The sequence below is a fragment of the Perca fluviatilis genome, chromosome 3 (assembly GCF_010015445.1).
Source record: "Perca fluviatilis chromosome 3, GENO_Pfluv_1.0, whole genome shotgun sequence".
NCBI lineage: Eukaryota > Metazoa > Chordata > Actinopteri > Perciformes > Percidae > Perca > Perca fluviatilis.
The window spans coordinates 841,255-861,440 of NC_053114.1; the positions used below are offsets into that span (position 1 = coordinate 841,255).

At 39.6% G+C, this 20,186-nt stretch overlaps 1 protein-coding gene across 1 annotated transcript in view; it reads right to left on the minus strand.

The window, feature by feature from the left end:
- ntrk3b (neurotrophic tyrosine kinase, receptor, type 3b) overlaps positions 1 to 20,186 on the minus strand; it is a 215,393-nt gene that overhangs the window by 135,098 nt on the left and 60,109 nt on the right. The window contains exon 4 of the mRNA XM_039795075.1: positions 1,063 to 1,131. Coding sequence (XP_039651009.1) covers positions 1,063 to 1,131 — 69 coding nt within the window. The remainder of the gene's footprint in view (positions 1 to 1,062; positions 1,132 to 20,186) is intronic.

Below are 20,186 nucleotides of genomic sequence, written 5' to 3' on the forward strand. Positions count from 1 at the left end.
TGTATCGTACATATGGAAGCATGGGATAGAACACTTAAACAGAGCAGCAGCAGCAGCAGCAGCAATGAGAGACGCTGAAGGCCAAACTAGATTCAACAAAAGCCGAATTGGACAGCTGGTAAGACAAAAAAAGTATAGAACTTGTACAATCCAGTGAAGAATGAAATTCACAACCCAATAACAGGCACAATGAGGGATTCAAAGACCCATCTGCCTCGGATGAGGGCCCATAGTGAGATGACACTTGTGTAGCACTGGTATGGGGTCCTCTGTGAATTGCTTCCTACACAGGATGGATAAGAATGAGCACTCTGTAATATCTGTGGGTCCTGCGTGTGTGAGGGATAACTTTTCCTCAGGATGACAGCGTAAGCTAAATGCCAAAAAATGCAAAGCTATACTGTCAATGTAAGCAGGGCTTTTCCTCTACTTTGCTGCCTGGAGTGTACAGCAGCCGGACAACCCCAGATCAGCATTGTGCTGGGCTCTCAGAGGACCTGCCCTGCTTCTTCCTCTGAAAATAGCACAATAAGGAGGCCTGCTTGAAATACATCCTGCAATACCTCAGCTTTATATGCCAGGAGGCGCAGGAAGCAGCGGCTGCGTTCTGCGCACAGCGAAGGCTCAAATGATGGACAGCGCTGACACTCCTAATGATGTGTAAATTACAAAGCGGGTCGACATCACAATGTTCACCCTGGTGGTGAAAGAGCAAACTCATTTCATGAACACAATGATTGCTAAAATATTCATAACAAACAAGAAAATGGGGTGAGACTGCCTCCTCCTACAAGACCATTATACATTTCCTATGTGTGAATTAATTAAGTCAACAAATGACTTTCGAAAGATCACAGTGCCACCATACTGCCTATAGGTTCAGTCGTTTACATGTGCTCAGACAAATTAGAGGTTTTGTACAACAAAGACAGGAATTATAATGGCATGCAGTGAAGACAATTTGTATTGAGGCAGATAGAGTGCAGGGAGCGATGATAAATGGCTCTAATAAAATACAAACAAAAGCCAACGAGAGAGATCAGACGAGAGAAGAAGACTTACAGCTCGGAGATTTGGAGGTGCTGGAAGAGCTGCCATGACAAAGTGCTGAGAGGATTCTTTGACAAGTTTCTGCAGAGGAAAGAAAAACAAAGCGAAAGTTTAATGGATTTATTTTATATAAATTATTGTATGTCTCTTGCTTCATGTCGTGTCTGTTCTGTTTTGTGTCATTTCCCTAACTTTTATGTTTTGATGTCCTTTGGATTCAGAAACCCAATTAGCAAATCTTTCTGTGGGTCATTTTGATAATTTATCTGTTGCTTTTGAAGTTAAATTGATTTTTCAGTCTCTTTGGGTTTTCTTGTCCCAACTTCACATCATTGTGCACTTATATCTACAGTGCAGTGGTGTTTATCTGCATGTAAAATAAAATAAACTAAATCAGTCAAATTAAATAAATTCAACTAAACTACAATAAAATAGAATAAGCAAGGGAAGAAGTGGATATACAGGCCTGCAATAATGACTGAAAATAAGGCAAAGTACTATTGACAAAGACAGGGAAACAGGCCTGGTGTGGAGCTTCAGGGCTCAGCCAACTCAATAAAAGAAAGTTGACCGCTTTCAAGTCAAATAATTCAATTGACTTAAGGAACCCCTCCGGCTCAGGAAGCCACTAAATTCAATAGCAAATAGCCAGAGACTTACAAGTGATTTGACCAGAACATCCAATCAGTTTAAAAATGAACATCAGACATGATATTAAGAAATACAACATATCCATGAGAGAATTTGCACAGTGGTTTGTCATAAGCTACACTATCAAATCCTATTATGAGTCCGTGTATTACATCATGAAAGAAAAATTTAAGAGTGACATTGTTTTCTTTGATGTGCATGGTTTTGCCTAAATACAGGATCATAGCTCACATACTTTGCACATTACTGCGACTTTGAACACAACACATGACATCACATCTGGGCAGCAAGGAGTCATATATTCAGCCACTAGCACATACAGCGTGAGATAAGAGACTCAGAGGCATTTTAAATAACAATAAAATATAGAAATGAAAAATTTAATTGGAATACAAATTCAAGATTATTGTTGACTCAGGTGTTCACCCTATAACATGCTATGATTTTGTACCAAAAATTTGATACATTTTAAGGGCACAGTAGAGGTAAGTTACAAAGGCATAAGACAAATATATAATAATAAAACAGAACAATGTATTTAATAATGTATTTATTTTGATTTTTGATATATATATATATATATATATATATATATATATATATATATATAGTACTGTGCAAAAGTCTTAGGCAGGTGTAGAAAAAATGCTGTAAACTAAGAATGCTTTCAAAAATATAAATAGTGATTGTTTATTTTTATCAATTTACAAAATGCGAGTGACCAAGTGAGTGACCAAAAAAACATCTAAATCACATCAATATTTGGTGTTACTACCCTTTGCCTTCAAACCAGCATCAATTTTTATAGGTAGACTTGCAAAAAGTCAGGGAACGTTGAGGATCGTAGACGCAGTGGTCAGCCAAGGAAACTTAGTGCAGCAGATGAAAAACACATCAAGCTTATTTCTCTTCGAAATCGGAAGATGTCCAGCAGTGCCATCAGCTCAGAACTGGCAGAAACCAGTTGGACCCAGGTACACCCATCTACTGTCTGGAGAAGTCTGGCCAGCAGTGCCATCAGCTCAGAACTGGCAGAAACCAGTGGGACCCAGGTACACCCATCTACTGTCTGGAGAAGTCTGGCTAGAAGTGGTCTTTATGGAAGAGTTGTAACCAGGAGCCATACCTCTGACATTGAAACAAGGCAAAGCAACTCAACTATGCCTGAAAACATAGGAACTGGGGTGCAGAAAAAAGGCAGCAGGTGCTCTGGACCGATGAGTCAAAATTTGAAATATTTGGCTGTAGCAGAAGGCCGGTTGTTGGCCGAAGGGCTGGAGAGCGGTACACTAATGACTGTCTGCAGGCAACAGTGAAGCATGGTGGAGGTTCCTTGCAAGTTTGGGGCTGCAATTCTACAAATGAAGTTGTAGATTTGGATTAATGGTGTCCTCGATGCTGAGAAATACAGGCAGATATTTATCCATCATGGAATACCATCAGGGAGGTGTATGATTGGCCCCAAATTTATTCTGCAGCAGGACAACGACCCCAAACATACAACCAAGGTCATTAAGAAGTATCTTCAGTGTAAAGAAGAACAAGAAGTCCTGGAAGTGATGGCATGGCCTCCCCAGAGCCCTGATCTCAGCATCATCCAGTCTGTCTGGGACTACATGAAGAGACAGAAGGATTTGAGGAAGCCTACATCCTCAGAAGACCTGTGGTTAGTTCTCCAAGATTTATTCACTGTATTTTGTTAATTGATAAAAATAAACTATTAACACTTCCATTTTTGAAAGCATTCTTAGTTTACAGCATTTTTTCCATACCTGCCTAAAACATTTGCACTGTATATATATATATATATATATATATATATATACACACTGCTGATGACTTATATACCGCTGTATGTTAATCAATATTGGCATTTTAATTATTTGTTTATATATATATTGTATAGTATTTAAAGCACATACTCTACATACATACTCTATGGCAGGTTCATTTGTATGGAAGACCTATTAGATGCTCCTGTTACCAGAAGTGTCACCATGGCAACAGGGAGCTAAGGATGTTCTTTCTTATTTCCTGTGATATCGCACATGCACACGCCCAATTACACACACACACACACACACACACACACACACACACACACACACACACACACACACACACACACACACACACACACACACACACACACACACACACACACACACACACACACACACACACACACACACACACCTGGGGAAACACAGATGTGCAGACACACAGGTAAAACCCACAGAAGTACGTTTGCAGGAAGTCACTCACACACTGGTTAAATATTTTCACCTTGAAATGTGTGCTTGTGCAAATGCACTGCTGCTCTGAATACAGGGGATGTATGAGAATGTGTAAAAATGCTGCATGGAATTTCACCTCGCAAAGAAAACCTGTGGTCCCAAAGGGACTGTATTATACACTGAAAGAATACATTACAGAGAGAGAGAGAGAGAGAGAGAGCGAGAGAGAGAGAGAAGCAGGAGGCGAGCAAACAGCAGCTCATTAGGTGATGTAGGGCAAATCACACCCCCCAAAATACATTTAGAACACAGATCTCATAATAAAATGGCTGTTTACTGTGTAATGAGAATTTTAGTAAAAAAAAAGACAAATTTAATTTGATTGTCAGTTCTAGCTCAGAGGATGTTTTCCGAATCGACCGGAGTTTAGAATGCCAACACAAAGAAAGCGGAAGGTGAGGAACATCCGTCCGAAAATGAGGGCTATCCGGCGGAATCTCTGAACAATCCTGTAAATGAAACGTTGTGGATATAGACTATTATCCAGCTAATATTAGCCGAGTCGCCAAAAAACTACAAAGACCACTAAATGAGTTAGTAGCCTATTCATGTGAGACTGTCCTCCAATGAAGAACGTCTTCATAAATCGTTTGTACAAGCAGCAAATTAACCCACATTTACATGCTATTATTAGACCATCTAGTGGCCATAGTAATTACGATGGGAGCAAAGTACAAAAGCACCAAATTCCGTGAATGGGTCACACTAACTTCTACTCAGGAGACAGGGGTTTGTGTCCCCTTTGAAAATGAATGTAAGTGGCAAGTTTAGTTTTACTTTACAGAACCAAGAGAACTGCATTGCATTCTGCATCACATGCGTAACCGGAAGTGAAGTAAAGTAACTCATTTACTGTTTTTAACCTAAACCATGATCTTTTTCTAAACATAACCAAACTGTGACCGTTTCACAGCGCTAACGCCGTGTTTCACACTGTGGCCGTGAGTCCTGTGGGTCGTATTTCCTGCCAGCACTAGGGATCCTTTTATGAAATGTTCCTGTGGCTCATATTAGAGGGTAGGAATAAATGACATATATCGTTGTATGGTTTGGAGGTCATGTTGATTCATTTTAAATACACCACTCTCTTAGATACATTTAAAGCTTCGGGAAATATGCTTATTCGCTTCCTTGGAAGATTGATACCACTTTCCAGATATAAGACTGGTTTTTATCTTCTCATCTGACTCCCTGAAAAAAAATCTAATAAGCCTACTTTAAAAAATGTCAAACTACTGCTTTAATTATACAACTTTGTATTGTTCCCTTTACCCTTTATATGCTTGTTCAAATTACATGTATGCTATTTACAATTATGCCAGTTTCTTTTGAAATGCTTGCTGAGACACTGACATTTCAGTTACAAATGTGGCTAATACAATACACGTTAGTTATTACTTGTAAAAGCAAACAAATCTACTTTAAAGATGGTATAAGCGTTTTAAATTAACTGACAGATGTTAATGTCTCTTACACCTTTTGTTATTGTATACAGACAAGTGAAGCGGAGGAGTGTTTTCTGAGCAGAGAGTGAGACCTCCTTCACATCTCTGGCAGGAAGTGTTTCGTTTTCGAAGGTCATCCTTTGCATCTTGACAAGAAATGTCAGCTAAAATTGGATTGGGAGGGGTAAATGAATTAATAAATATACAAACAAATCAGCAAATAAGCCATCAAAGCTGACAGAATGCCAAGAGACAGGAGGTGAAGAAGTCCAAGCACTGTGGAGGGGGGCAATGATTATTAAATTAAAACAATTAGTAGTGTAGAAAAAGAATCCATTAAGATGTAAGGAAGCTCAGTTTCCAGCCAGTGAAGGACATGTCGCCCACCCAACAAACACCCGTATATATTCAGCCAGAGATCTCCACCACTTACTGTAAAACAGACCCAGCAGCAGCATCTGGCTGCTTTTCACTCACTGTGCCACCAAATCATCTCCAGACAGCGCTCATTTGAATAAGGAATTATAATTATGGGATTCACATGAAATTTTCATTAGTTTGGGGCAAAAAATATGCGTTACAGCGACGGATGTATCTAGGTGTTAATATTGATGACAGCGTCGGCTCCCCAGCCAGAGGGCGACGAAGTGAATGCTAAACTGAAACCTGGGTGTTTGCTCCTCTGCAGAGGAGGTGCGACTCCTCCTCCCTCCTTCTTTAATAATTCTGTTTGGCACAGATGCCGTTGGGAGGGCTTGGCTACTCGAGAGGGTTGGCTAATTAGTGCAGCATCACTGGTAGCTACTGTCTGAGTGTGGGGGAGCGCTGCAGATTGACATTCAGGACCACGCAGAGGAGAACCAGACAGGCGCTGAACGAGGCGTCGCAACGGATCAGCAGTATGGACGTCCTGAAATCTAGTCGTCATCTGTCAAGCTGTGGAGAAGCTGCTAATATTTGCCGCGGCAACATAAACTAAATTGCTTCCTTTTCTCCATTCTTTGGATTCTTTTTTTTTTTTACAGCATTTTGTTTCCTGGAATGCCTCCGAGCTCTTTATGTTATAAGTAACTCTGACGACTGTGAGATGGAAAAACACACCTTTCAAAATATGATGTCTAACTTTAAAATATCATGGGTGTCAATCTTAAAAGAAAGTTGGTTTTCTCCAGTCCTGAAGAGCTGACATTTTAGAGAAGGGAGCTTTCTCTTACAGTACAGCAGCCATGTGCAGTTTATTAAATAATGTTGTGTAAATAATTTAAAAAAGGTAGAAGTACTTTGATCTAGGCCATCTATTGTCTCAAACAGGAAACTGGCAGTACAGTTTGTATAATTCAGATTTCTGAACAGGGTAATTACAGTATTACATCAAATACATCAAATCCAAACCTGTTTTCTCTGCTTCTCTCTATCAGTGACTGATGCAACACAACAGTGATTCAGCCTGCAGTCAAGTTCGCATGCAAGCTTGTTTTCATCCAAAGAAAAGATCCTTCTTTACCTGGAAACATTCACTCCAAGAATATTAAATGTCAGCATTCAGTTTCAAAGATGCCATGTTTTTTTCTGCAGTTTCTCTTTTTATTATCTTGATCCAGTAGGCTACCTAAAACATCAAAGCATCTACCACTTATCACCAAAGGTATTCACAAAAAGAAATACTTCCCCTCCTTTGAAGAGGTTGAACGTACTACAGCCCTGAGATTGTTCTATAGCTTGAAGGTCACATAAAAACACAGTGAAAAATACAAGTATAAGCTACTAATAACTGCAGCCTTCTGAATGTGTTGATATTCACAACTTATTTCATGCTTTTCATCCCACCCACAATGCATCCCATGGTCCAATGCTCCATCCCCTTTACAGCTGAAACCTATGTATCCTGCCTGAATGCCCATAGTAATAGAGTATCAAATGTATGTTGAAATGCAAATCGCAATGCCTCTGTCACAGGCACGAAAAGCTCATGTAAAATATCTTAGCCTTCCTAGTTCACCTTCTCAGCTATTTGGAGATATTATCATAGACTGTAAAAAGAAATGGACGAAGCTTCCGGGTCTGAAAAGTGAAGCAAATGCGAAAGTGCCTTCCTGCATTCTATCAAATTTCCAGCAGGGGGCAACTCCACTTGTTGCAAAAAGAAGTTTGTTTCTATAGAAGTCTTTGGGAAATTGATCCTAATTCTGCCTTGGTTTATTACCTTAGAGCCACATATTTCCCTCAGTTGGTGGAAACCAAAACAGAGCTAATAGGAGAGTGAGTATTGGACATACATTTCCCAGGCAGCCAGAAACAAGCCTGTTCTCCAAAGAAAAAGGACAGTGTTTGAGACCAGAAACACAGCTCCAAATTAATGCTAATGTCGCTCCGTGTCTGCTGGATGTGTAAGAAAGCATTAGCAACAGAGCTGTTGTTGTTCTTAGCAAATGGTGAAATTCAATGTAGACTAGATACTGTAGGCTACACACATTAAGAACTGTCTGGTTGAGCTTTTGACCTCTGTACTAATGATTGTTAATTGTCTTTAACCTTTAAGACTTAAGTTGGATATACTTGATTTTAATGATCATTTAAGTGTTTTTGTATAAGAATGACACTTGATAATTTTTATTATACAGTAACTTTGTCAAATCAATCGTGCTAATTGTGGTATAATTTCTGTAAATAATGTTTCTGCTTGGATTCTTTGACATCTCCTTCAAGAACAAAGTCTTTTCACACAAATCTAATTGTAGATAGTTGTATAACCAAATAAAGGTAAATTACTTGATCGAAGTTCCTCTCACTGAATTGTAAAAGGTACAGCTTTATTTCTAAGGTTAAAAATAAGTTCATATAGTTATTCATATTAAAAATGAACACTAGCTGTAAAGAGACAGGATATTAAATCAGGTTTCAGGTTTCTATGCCCACCTAACACCCTGACCTTTACAGGTTTACTTATTACTGAGCTAAAAGAATGTCCAACTACTTCCTGAATTTGCATTGGGCATAAATACTGTACTACTGCAAAATCATCCTAAGAGAATGGGCTGAGTATATAGTGTTCAATAAAAACTCTACCAATTGCTCTCAAACATGTCCCAACAGGACTTCCTGTCATCTCTCTACAATGGATCAAATCACTACTAGCAATGTAATTACAATTTAATTTAAATCATGTTTAAAAAAAAAAAGAAATCCATATGATTTGGGCACAATTTAACCTTGGGACACTTTATGTAAAATGCAATGCAGAAGAACTGAAGAACTGACAGGTGACTAGGATTGTCTCATTTGTTTACAGTCATTACCCAAATGTTTCAAAGTCAATGAGGTAGTGAATTATTAATGCTGAAAAGTGGAACATAATGAAAACTTACAATAATTTGCACAAAGCAAATGCATTTTTACTTTACGCATATCCCTCCCTACTTTTACATTCAGGACATGGACTATCATCCCAACACCAGAAGCAACAGATTGCAGCGTAGTGCAGTATCCCTGGAGAGGTCTTCGGGGGCTAGTACACAGGTGGAAAACAATCACCGGTCATCGCTGATGGACCTTCTTTAGGTCAGCTTTCACTCTGACGAAGCTCATATATTTGGGAATTATCAGTATAAACAACACACTCTTAGTACTAATATTTATCTTCCATTTTCAAAACTCCTCAGATTGGTCTACCACTAATCCACCATGAGCTAATGAGGCCAAGCCGTAAATCATTTATGAGAAATAATAAATACATTTCACTGATGTATCTTACTGATGGATGTGCTTCAGTGAGACCGTGCTTGCATAGGATTATCAACAAAGGAATTAAAGTGAATGTACTTAAAATCTTCCTCCGTAGGCAGTTCAATCACTGGAAATACAAAGAGGGAGAGGGCGAGTGAGATCCATTAATTGTGTTGGAGGTACCATATGGAATTAATTTCATCAAAACAGGCATTGAGAAACTTCAAACAGCCTCCACTTCATTATAAATCAAGAATATTATTTGCCCTAAATCTGCATCAAGCATAGGTAAGGTTGGCCCTGGGGAAGAGGGATAAAAACAGTTGATTCTTTAATCTCAGAAAAATCCTCTGGTTGTGGTATACTGTATGTGTGCATGTGTCTCGCTAATCTCGCAGCAGAATTCCTCTCATCTGTTTTTAAACCTGTTTATTCCTCCTCCACATCCAACCAGGTTAAATAACATGAAACTGGAAGTACTATCAACGCACTCTTGAGCAAGGTACATAACCCTCAGCTGTTTTAATGAGTCCAACTGTTTGTCAAAAACTTATAATAGCAGCTTTGGAATATAAACAGTATAGCAGTCTGTATTATGGCTGTACTAGAGAAGATTCATAAACCCCACGGGTTAAACACAAATCCTATTTCGTTTAAGTTGATACGTTTCCAACTCTTTATGCAGTTTCTCTCAGTTTATGCAGCCCCCAGGCAAATTCACATTTTGTGTCGTTCCATTGAGTTTGTATGCATTTGTATTGTGTCTCTATAGTGGTCTGTCTGAATATACAGCACATTCACACTAGTGAACATGCTCAGAATTATAATGTTAACATGCTGATTATTAGCAGATAGCGGGCAGCATGCTAACATTTTCTAATTTTAGCTAAACAGCCTACAGTTGAGGTATACGGGCTAATGCTTGTACATTAATTATTTTTGTTTAGTTGGTTAGCATGCTAATCTTTGCCAATTTGCATCATTGTCATCAGTGTGTAGGTATTTTGTCATAAACCAAATTATTTGGATAAAGTACAATTTTGGCCTGATGATGTCATAGTAGAAAAAACCAAGGATCACAAAAGTTGTGCTACCTGAATTAATCACAATTTGAGAGTAGATGTTTATCTTCAGCCCAATAACATCTGTAACCAGCTCGTAATATCTGTTACTTTCATTGTAGCAACAGCTGCTAATGATGAGGAATGATTACCTTTAGTAAGAGCTTAATCCTGCCTTTTCAGTATTTTTTTATGAATCCCCCTATAAGGAAAGGCACCTTATATTCAAACTCACTGAGCCATTTAAGTCAGGTTAGCACTATTATGGTCAAGGCATAACTGGACTATATCCCTGCAATATCATTTGAGGTTGCAGTTTGCCAGTGTAATTAATGCAAGACAATACTGTGCACAGTCATCTGTCTACGCTGCTGATGGTAAGGGAGAGATGTGAGTCAACGTTCCAAGGCACAAGAAAACGAGGCCTTTAAGCCATGATTCTGATTATTTTTCCAGATAGGGATGGAGATGTAAATATAGACTGAGTAATGTAATGAAATTGCCATTAATCTAATGAGACAAGCAGAGACAGCCACTGGGCTGACAGGATGCCACAGGTAGACTTGAACCTTTTAGTCATAATTCTGATTGCATTTGCTAATTATGAAGCGATGAAATATGAACAGCCTCTGACTAAATGCAATGCAAACAAATGTCTGTGTTCTAGGAGAGAAACAGCGGGGAGAGAGGCAGTAGTGGGCTGCGGTGGAGTTTTGTGATAGTGAACCAGGGCTCATGGTTCCCATGGAGAGAAGTTTGCTGCTTGTTCAGCTGAGGGTACACACTGCCAACCTGTTCTGGCCTGCTGCTTTATGAAATGCCTCTTGCTGAAATCGATAAAATGTTAGAGTTGATTAAAACACCAATAAAGACCCCCGTGAGTATTTTTCTTCAGATGACTGCAAGAAACATTTTCAGACTCTCTTCCGGCCTTGTTTCTCAGAGTGTTTTTGCAGCAAGCAAGTCAACACAGCTTGCTCATAGGAAATGCAATCCCTATTTGTATTTGTTTGCTACATAGTAAAACATCAACGTCCATAATTGAAAAGTACTCTCCTATGTGTTTGAGCAGAGGTAATAATGAACCTCAAGACCAGGTGATTTTGTTATTGGGTTCAGACAATATTTGCCTCCAATAATTTCCATCCAGAAAATAAAGATATGAAGGTAGTCAAAGGGAAGACATTTAAGAAGGCCGTGTGTTAGAGCCCTGCACGGGCCAAAAACTCCAGCCCTAACGCGGCCCTGGCCCGTGGTGTTCAAGCCCTACCCGACCCCAGCCTGACAACGCCTGCAATTTTTTCAGCCCGAAGCCGGCCCGACCGTAGACCAACATCAATCACTTTTAAGCTCTCTCTGACGCGCGCGGTCTCTGCTACACACGCAACCACACACACACGTCACACGCTACTAAGATGGGCACAATGAGGAGAGAAGCTAAAATAAGCCCGAGTCCGACCCGAGCCCGATCTGTAAAAAAAAACAAACGGCCCCAAGCCCGGCCCGAATGGGCTTAGCCTGTCGGGCCCCGATGGGCTTGCAGGGCTCTACCGTGTGTCTTTGGCATCTTTCCCAAAAACATAACTATTTAAATCTGTGAGTGAGAACTTTTTAGTTATAATTCAGAGATTTCAGAGAAGTCATTTATATGAGTTGGACCTGAATACAATTCCACTGCTGCCTGGAGTGGGCAGCCAGACCAGAGTGCAACACTGGGCTTCTGCAGTGCCCATTTGTAATTCCACAGTCCAGAGGAGTGGATTAAGCATTGTTTCAGTTAATTAAAGCATTTCTACCGAGCCACAGGCCTGGCCCTTGTTTCTGTCTTTGCCACAATGATTGTTTCTCCCCGCCAATAACCGAGACAACAGCCATTGGGGCTGCAAAAAAATGGACATAACTCTTTAGAGCACTGAAGGCTTGTGCAATCAAAGCTCTTATCACCTAGATGTAGAGCATGGGAATCCTGTGCCCGTCAGAAGCTGCAGAGTGAACTATTGCAGAAATCACAGTTTATACTGCAGACTTGCTGAACTCCGAATACACTTCCCCAAGAAAAATAGTTTGGAAGAATCTAATTTTGTTCATTGGAGTGGTCTTGAAGTGGATTCAGAGTGTCTATAACTGTAGAACATTAAAAAACAGTTTGCAGTCATGTTTGTACATATATGCACCACAGCTATCACTGCATTGGTGGAAAAAAGTATTTTGTGAAAATGATATATTACAGTAGTAACAAGACTAAGAGTTTACAGCCATGCTAGCAGCTCTGTGAGGCTGTACTTATGCACAGACTTGCTTTGAGCTAAAAACCAACGTCTGCATACTAGCACGCTTACAGTAGTAATACTAACATCCTGAGTGTTAGCCGGTTTAATATTTACCAATATTTATCTTAGTTTAGCATGACCCGGTTGGTTATTAGCACTGAACACACAGTAGCCTACAGCTCAGGCTGATGGGCATGCCATGAGCTTTGCTTGTATTTGGTCCTAAAACAAATTTGGACAAATGCTGGTAGATGAACGGTAAAGGGATCACCAAAGTCATTCCAGTTTATCCTGGGGGGGGGGGTAATGGATGTCTGGACAAAATGTCATAGCAATGCATCTATTACTTGTTGAGATATTTCAGTCTGGACCTAGATAGTAGACCAACATACCAAAAATGTTACTTTACAAAAAGCACAGAAGCATTATCAGCAACATTTACATGTTAGTATATATAAATATCAAATGATTATAATGCAGAAAAATTGCCGTGTCAGCGTTACACTATAAGTGGCATGTCATTTTTGCAGTTGAGCCAATTTGAAATCTTAATCTGAAAATGTACCATTAACTATATGTGTCGAATAACTCTAGTGGAATATGATGTACAATATTTCTGAAAGTACAAGTACAAGTATGAATGGAAGAAAATGCAAATATCCCTGTAAAGTAAGCAAAGTACTGCAGTAAATGTACTTAGTTACTTCCAATCACTGCTGTATACTATCCAGGAGCACATATTATGTTTTTCTTTCATAGCAAATTACACCCAGACACTAATATATAGGCGTAGGTTACAGATGATCCATCTTTTGTAAATTAGACATCAAAGCCTGTGAGTATTACTGTCCATGTTATAATTTAGTTTACATCATCAATACACAAACAGCAACTTTATCTGTGGTTATTTTAATGCACTATAAGAAGATGAATGCACCCATCAACTATCGAGGCTTGTGCTTGGTTACTTCCATCAGGAATGTAATACCATTGCCATGTCAGTGTGAGACATTGCCAACACTCTGTAGTAATGGAGAATCTTTCATTAATTTCAAAGGAAGCCATCCTCTTATGGCTGTAGCTTAGCCTCAAGAATGTGTGAGTAGTGGTTACTGTGGAAACCAGGAGACTAACTGCAGCAAGAACTGAAACTGTTGTTGAAGCAGTTCTAGGACACAAAACAATCATTACTGCCCAATAGAGACATACAGATATAATATAAAAAAAATAAGATGCACTCATTACATAAAGGGTTATGCCATGAAGTACACTCCACGTTTCTTCAAATCTAGCTATTTTTATGCCAGACTTGAGTGTCTTTCTATAGTTGATTGTTCTTATAATGAAGCCAGAAAGCTTATATGCGTCTTGTGAAAGCATCTGCTCAGTGTGCACTTCCTATTTAATGTCCAAACAGCTCGTTAACTGCATATACAATAGTGTGCAAGAGCAAGACAGCCAGTGACCCAGGGTGTCGTGTTTGTGTGTGTGTGTGTATGCTTTAGCGCCTTCAAGTATGTTAACAATCTGATGCATGAAATGAGGACTGTCTCCACACAAAAAAAAAAAAAAAAATATATATATATATATATATATATATATATATATATATATATATATATATTTTTATAATGAATATATAATGAAGAGCAGTTTCTCCTTGATGGCTCAAAAACACTGGCCTCAAGGTTGTCAACTTCCCAATGCCCCACTTACTAACACAACAATGATGCTAGTTTATGGAAATACAGGTATGGGTGTGCGGTATGAAGATTTACTGTCTAAGCATCTTCCGATAATGTGTCTTTATATTAAAGTGATGGCCTGCCACCCACATTTTTTTTCTGTTACTGCAGACACATAACATGGATATGTAATGGGTGGCAGGGGGCTCAGAAAGCTCAACGCTTATTATTCATGTTATACAGGATCACACATACATGAAAGAAATGACTGCCAAGGTGATGGATAATTTTTCCATGAAAAGCAAGGAACAATTTTGACAACAAAGACCTGAATTTGACTTTCAGTTTTACTATATACACCGTAAAAATGTATTATGACATAGGACTGTGTCAAATGTATACTGCAGACCTTTAAAATGGGGCTAAAACAACCATGACAAGCTTAACCCCAGTAACTGCACTGGCTGTGTAATTAGGTATAATTATAAAAAAAAAATGATTTTTCATTTCAGTTACTGCTCTCTCCGGTCAAAGAGGAAGTCAAGTCGACAGTTCAAGCAACAGAGCTTTATCATATTAAAGCTAGCTGGGGAGAGTCCCACAGCTAGCCTTAGCTAAAATTAAAATTACTTGTTTTGTTGATTTTTGCTGAAAAAATATCCATTTTGATAAACTGACCTATATATATATATATATATATATATATATATATATATATATATATGTCATGATGGGGAAAAAAAAACTCCAGTTAAACTCCCGCTAAAGGTAGCTAGCTTCTCCTTATACCACCTCAGCTTTGGACTTTAGTGGTATGTATGCGATTTTGTGGCTAAATTAAACTAACTAAACTAACTAAATTAATTTATTTTATGAATTTCATTATTAATAGTAGCTGGGCAGGCAAACACCTAGCTAAAAAGAGATACATTTGATTATATTTTGATAACGTTTTTTGTTTCAACTAACAAGATAAACCACATTTTGCCTATAGATGATGAGTGTAGTATCTGCATTCTTAATGATCAAATGTGCAGGAGCAGTAGTAACAAACAGCCATGCCAATTGTTAACATAGACCGTGGTAACAAAAGAAAGTCCTCCAAACCATACGACGATATAGGTAATTTATTCCTACCCTATAATACAATATTATATAATAATAATCCCACTCCCCTAGCAGTGGCAGGAAAGGCAACCGTATATCTAAAGCAGAGAACGTAACGGTCGTGGTTTTAAATATGTCATTAACGTTGTGAAACAGTTGCAGTTTGGTTATGTTAAGGCCTCAAAACTACTTAGTCACGTTTAGAAAAAGATTGTGATTTGGGTTAAAATCAGACATATTAGACGCCATTAGAAATAGAAGTCGTAATTGCTGCATTAACAAACAACGTGTGTAGGCATTTTTGGGGTGAGGACAGTTTTCAAAAAACACAATGAGGGGTTATCCTGAAAATGAGCTACTGCTAATTATTTGGAGCAAAGCAACACTTCTGGAATTCTATTCAGAAGAAATAATCATATTAATCCAGCAAGAGCCATTTTCTAAAATTCACCAAGGAGCTGCATCAAAATTAATCATATTCCAGAGGCAGTCAATTGGAAGTAATTACTTGACCAATCCCCACAATAATGCTGAGAATTGCTCATAAAAGCATAGCAGATTAAAGTGGTGGAAATACTGTATCTTTGTAATGTAGTCACATCCTGCCTGATGCCAAAAGAAATATAAATATGAGGTGTTTTAGAGACTTCACAGAGTAGCACAGAGTGAAAACAATAATAATGATTATTAAAAGAAATGGCAGTTAATATTGCCATCAAGTGTCCCCATCGCTGAAGTGAGTCAATTTATCCTCCAAACACAAAGTGTTTCCTTCTTAATGTTCAGTAAATATACATAGAGATTTAGTAAACAGCAGGTGTTTGTCAGCTCAACCAGACTTGTCATGTCTAACATCTGCACAGCTGGCAGCTTCTCTCTGTGAGCTGAATGACAATGAAACATTCAGGTGGATGGACCTCATGTTTCAGAAACATAACCCTAGCAGGTGACATCCAAATCATTCCCGCTCTCGGCGGCAGAAATGAGCACGGCGACATTCAGAACATGAAATACAGCTCTGCCGCCCAGCCGGAGAGGTTCCTCCCAGCTCGGTTGCAGCTGACTCCACTCAGTAGGCTGCAGGTTGGGCCGCCTCCCTCCATTAGCCTGGAGGATCCATTTATGCTTTCATCAAACTGCACTACTGCAACAATAACACCATCGCCTTGCCATGCGTCACACATCAGGGCGGCTTTGGCCAAGTGGCGGCTTCGCAGTGTTCCTAGTAATGAGTAATGGTTTAAAGAATCACATTGACTCAGGTGTGCAGGGTTTAAACTCCTCCTGAGCGCGACGGGAGCAAAGAAGGGTGAAAGATGAAGGGATGTAAGATGAAAAGAGGTGACGATGATGACGTCACCTGTGAGGAAATTTAGCATTTAGGGGAGCAGTTCAACCTTTTTATTTCACACCTGAAACTGTCAACTTCTCACCCTGTTATGTGTGAACTGAAGCTGCAGAATGTCTACTACCACACCAAATAAGGTTATTTAATAAATCAAAAATAAATCATTTCAATCTGTGCAAACTATTACAAACTGTGCAAAAAGAGTATATGGTGCTGTACCGTCAATCAGTTTGGTGCTAGACTGTAATGGAGCCATAGAAGGCCATAGAAGGGCTGTAGAATGAGAAGAGATGGGGCACATTGATTTCCACTTCAGCACCTGTTGATATGTGGAATCACATTGTTCAATGAAAGCAACCACATGTATTATGGAGGAATTAATATAACCTGGGATTTTCCTGGCTCAAAATGGGCCTTTTTGGGGGGGGACTACGCACGGCAGTATTACCGGTCCACGTACAGTAAAGGCAATGTTACCTTATTTGACAGAAATATATGCATTTTCCTGTTACTTCTGACAATTTGATAAACAAAAATATGTATTATGTCTGAGTAAATAAAACCCCAATTAACAAAACTGCTTTAAAAAAATCTTTTTAATATTTAAATATATCCCTGTGAGAGTCCGGTACAGCCAGACTCTGGAGACAAAACTGAGATTAGCTCTCATATTGGAGTTAATGTTCTGCTGGTTCAAGGGTTGTTTGGTAAATTGCTCTGCAACATATTCGGAGAGGATCTGAATTGCTTGTTTTTATTCTCAATTCTTATCATTTTGGTGCTGGTAATTTTCCTTTGGGCGCCAAAAATTCCTCTAACTCATTACTCATAATCATTACCAGTTTAATTTACCTCTTCCTCTTAATTAGGTGGCTTACACCAGCCCACATGATCCAAACACACGCATCAATTTAATAACACCACCGCTGTTCCATTCTCAGCCCAGACAATTTAGTCTTAGTAAAGCAGTCGATCAACTGGAGCCAGCTGTGCTCCTTCAAGTTTAGCACATGGAAAATGTTTAGCATGTTTTAAATAGCCTCCATAGAGAGTAATCGACTATTTAACAGCTATAAAAGCAACATATAGAATATTAAGTTCATAGTACAATGGTGTATTCTATAGTCCTTACAGTCAAATTAATTTAGGTATATAATCTAAATTTAGTGCCATAAATAGATGAATTTTTCAACATGTCCAGAATTGTCTCATAACAGTTGCCACTCTCCACTAATTTGAATTCAGGACCATTGAAGTTTTTTCCAGAGCGTAATGCTTAAACTACATGAAACAGAAACGGAGCAAAAGACAAAACAGCAGCTTAGAAATCAAACTGTGGCAGTCCACACTTTCCAGAGTAGAGGCAGTCTGCCAGCCCCTTTGAGCTAACTTAAAATCCCTAACCAGGGCTCTGTCTGGTGGAGGGGGCAGCGGGTTGCTACATCACTGTTTCACAGCTGAGAAGGTGTTGAGGTGGTGATATGGTATAACACCAGCCGGGACCTGCCTGGATGATTGCCACTACCGCACAGCAGCTCTCAGCATCTCCTTGCATCCCCTCTGCAGTAGCTGTCATACACAGCCACCTGGGGCCGCCATCCTGACTTGTTTTGACGAGGCTGGTTGAGTGGAAGGAGGAGAAGGGGCAGATGGTACCGTTAAACTGGCAGGGGTGACGTGGCTGGCATTGAGCCGGGCATCCCTGAGAGTCTCAGACAGCAGGAAGCCACCTTGACCCACCCGGTCAGATCTTAAAGGGGTGATAGAATGATTATATAGGGTATTTTACACTGTTCCTTAAGGTCTCCTAATGGGGTATGTAACATTGGTTGGGCTGAAAATTGCCCGAATGCTATTTTATTAGGGCCTTAACTACCCTGTGAATATGGCTCTATTTGTAACAAGAGCTTTTCTACCAAATATGGTATGCTAATGAATATTCAGAATGAGCTACGCGCTGATTGGTTTGAGCAAACTACATAGAAACATATGGGAGACTCGGCAGCAGGCCTCATATTTCAGACACTCCAAAGTTATACTATTTATACTATTTATATATATATATACTACTATTTCGTTATTAAATTCACTTCTGAGACTTTTTTAAGTGAGAAATCAACTACATAAAGTTCAAATATGGGCCGTTTTACGAAAATTGATGGCTAATTGCAAATTTGGTAAGACTTGTGTCGGAGTTCAGCCGCTGGTGCTGCCTCGCCGCCCGCCAGTGCTGCCTCGCCGCCCGGCCTGCCTTCCTTCACAGACCCCGGCCTGCTATGAGGTACTTGGAGCTCCGTCACGACTGGCAGCCCACAGCAGGGACTACCAACACTGCTGCCCTGACAGAGCTCCAGGGCCTTCAACTCCTCTCTTCCTGCTAGCTAAATGGCCCGTTGTGTGAGAGTGAGAGCGCCGTCAGCGAGCTTGTTACACCAGCAATCTCTTACCACATGTTACACACATGTCACGCCACTTATACAACATCTAACTAAAGGTCTTATAAAGCTAACAACGGTGTCCGATTTCAAGTTAATGAATATTTGTGAAAACAAAGTGTTTCATTAGCTGCGACTGTCCCTTCAATCCTAGCTATGTGTAGCTACAAACCATGGATAGTTAGCTTCCTTTTCGCCTTAATTCGAGTATATTTACAGTTTGAATTTCGTCACACCACTTACACAACATCTAACTATATGTCTTATAAACCTAACAACGGTGTCCGATTTCAAGTTAATATTTGTGAAGACTAGCTAGGTGTTTCGTTAGCTGTGACTGTCCCTTCAATCCTAGCTACAAATCACGGATAGTTAGCTTCCTTTTCGCCTTAATTTGAGTATATTTACAGTTTGAATTCCGTCACGCCACTTACACAACATCTAAATAAATGTCTTATAAACCTAACAATGGTGTCCGATTTCAAGTTAATGAATTTTTGTGAATTCCAGAGGAATTCTAAGAGGAGGCTAGCTAGCTAGCTCTCATTGATAGAGCTCCATCCAGCCACAGGCTCTATCAATGAGACTCACGGACAAGCGGTGTTTATTTCCCCAATCGTTTGTTTAAATAAGTTAACACATTATAATTACACACATTAAAAGAGTAACTGGAACCTGTGGTAAGAGAATGCTGGCGTAACAAGCTTGCTGACCGCGCTTTCACTCACATACACCGGGCATTTAGCTAGCAGGAAGAGGGGAGTTGCAGGCCCTGGAGCTCTGTCAGGGCAGCTGCGTTTCGTAGTCCATTAGCTCAAAACGGTGACTTTGCGCGAGTATGGAGTGCTGTGGGTTGCCAGCCGTGACTGAGCTCCATCTACCTCACAGCAGGCCGGGGTCTGTGAAGGAAGGCAGGCCAGGCGGCGAGGCAGCTACACAGGCAGCACCAGCCTCTGAACTCCGACACACAGTCAGACAAAATTTGCAATTAGACATACATTTTCGTAAAACGTCCCGTATTTGACCTCTACATAGTTGATTTCTCGCATAAAAAAGTCTCAGAAGTGAATTTAATGGTAAAATAGCATATGAACAATGTATACAATTTCTGAGA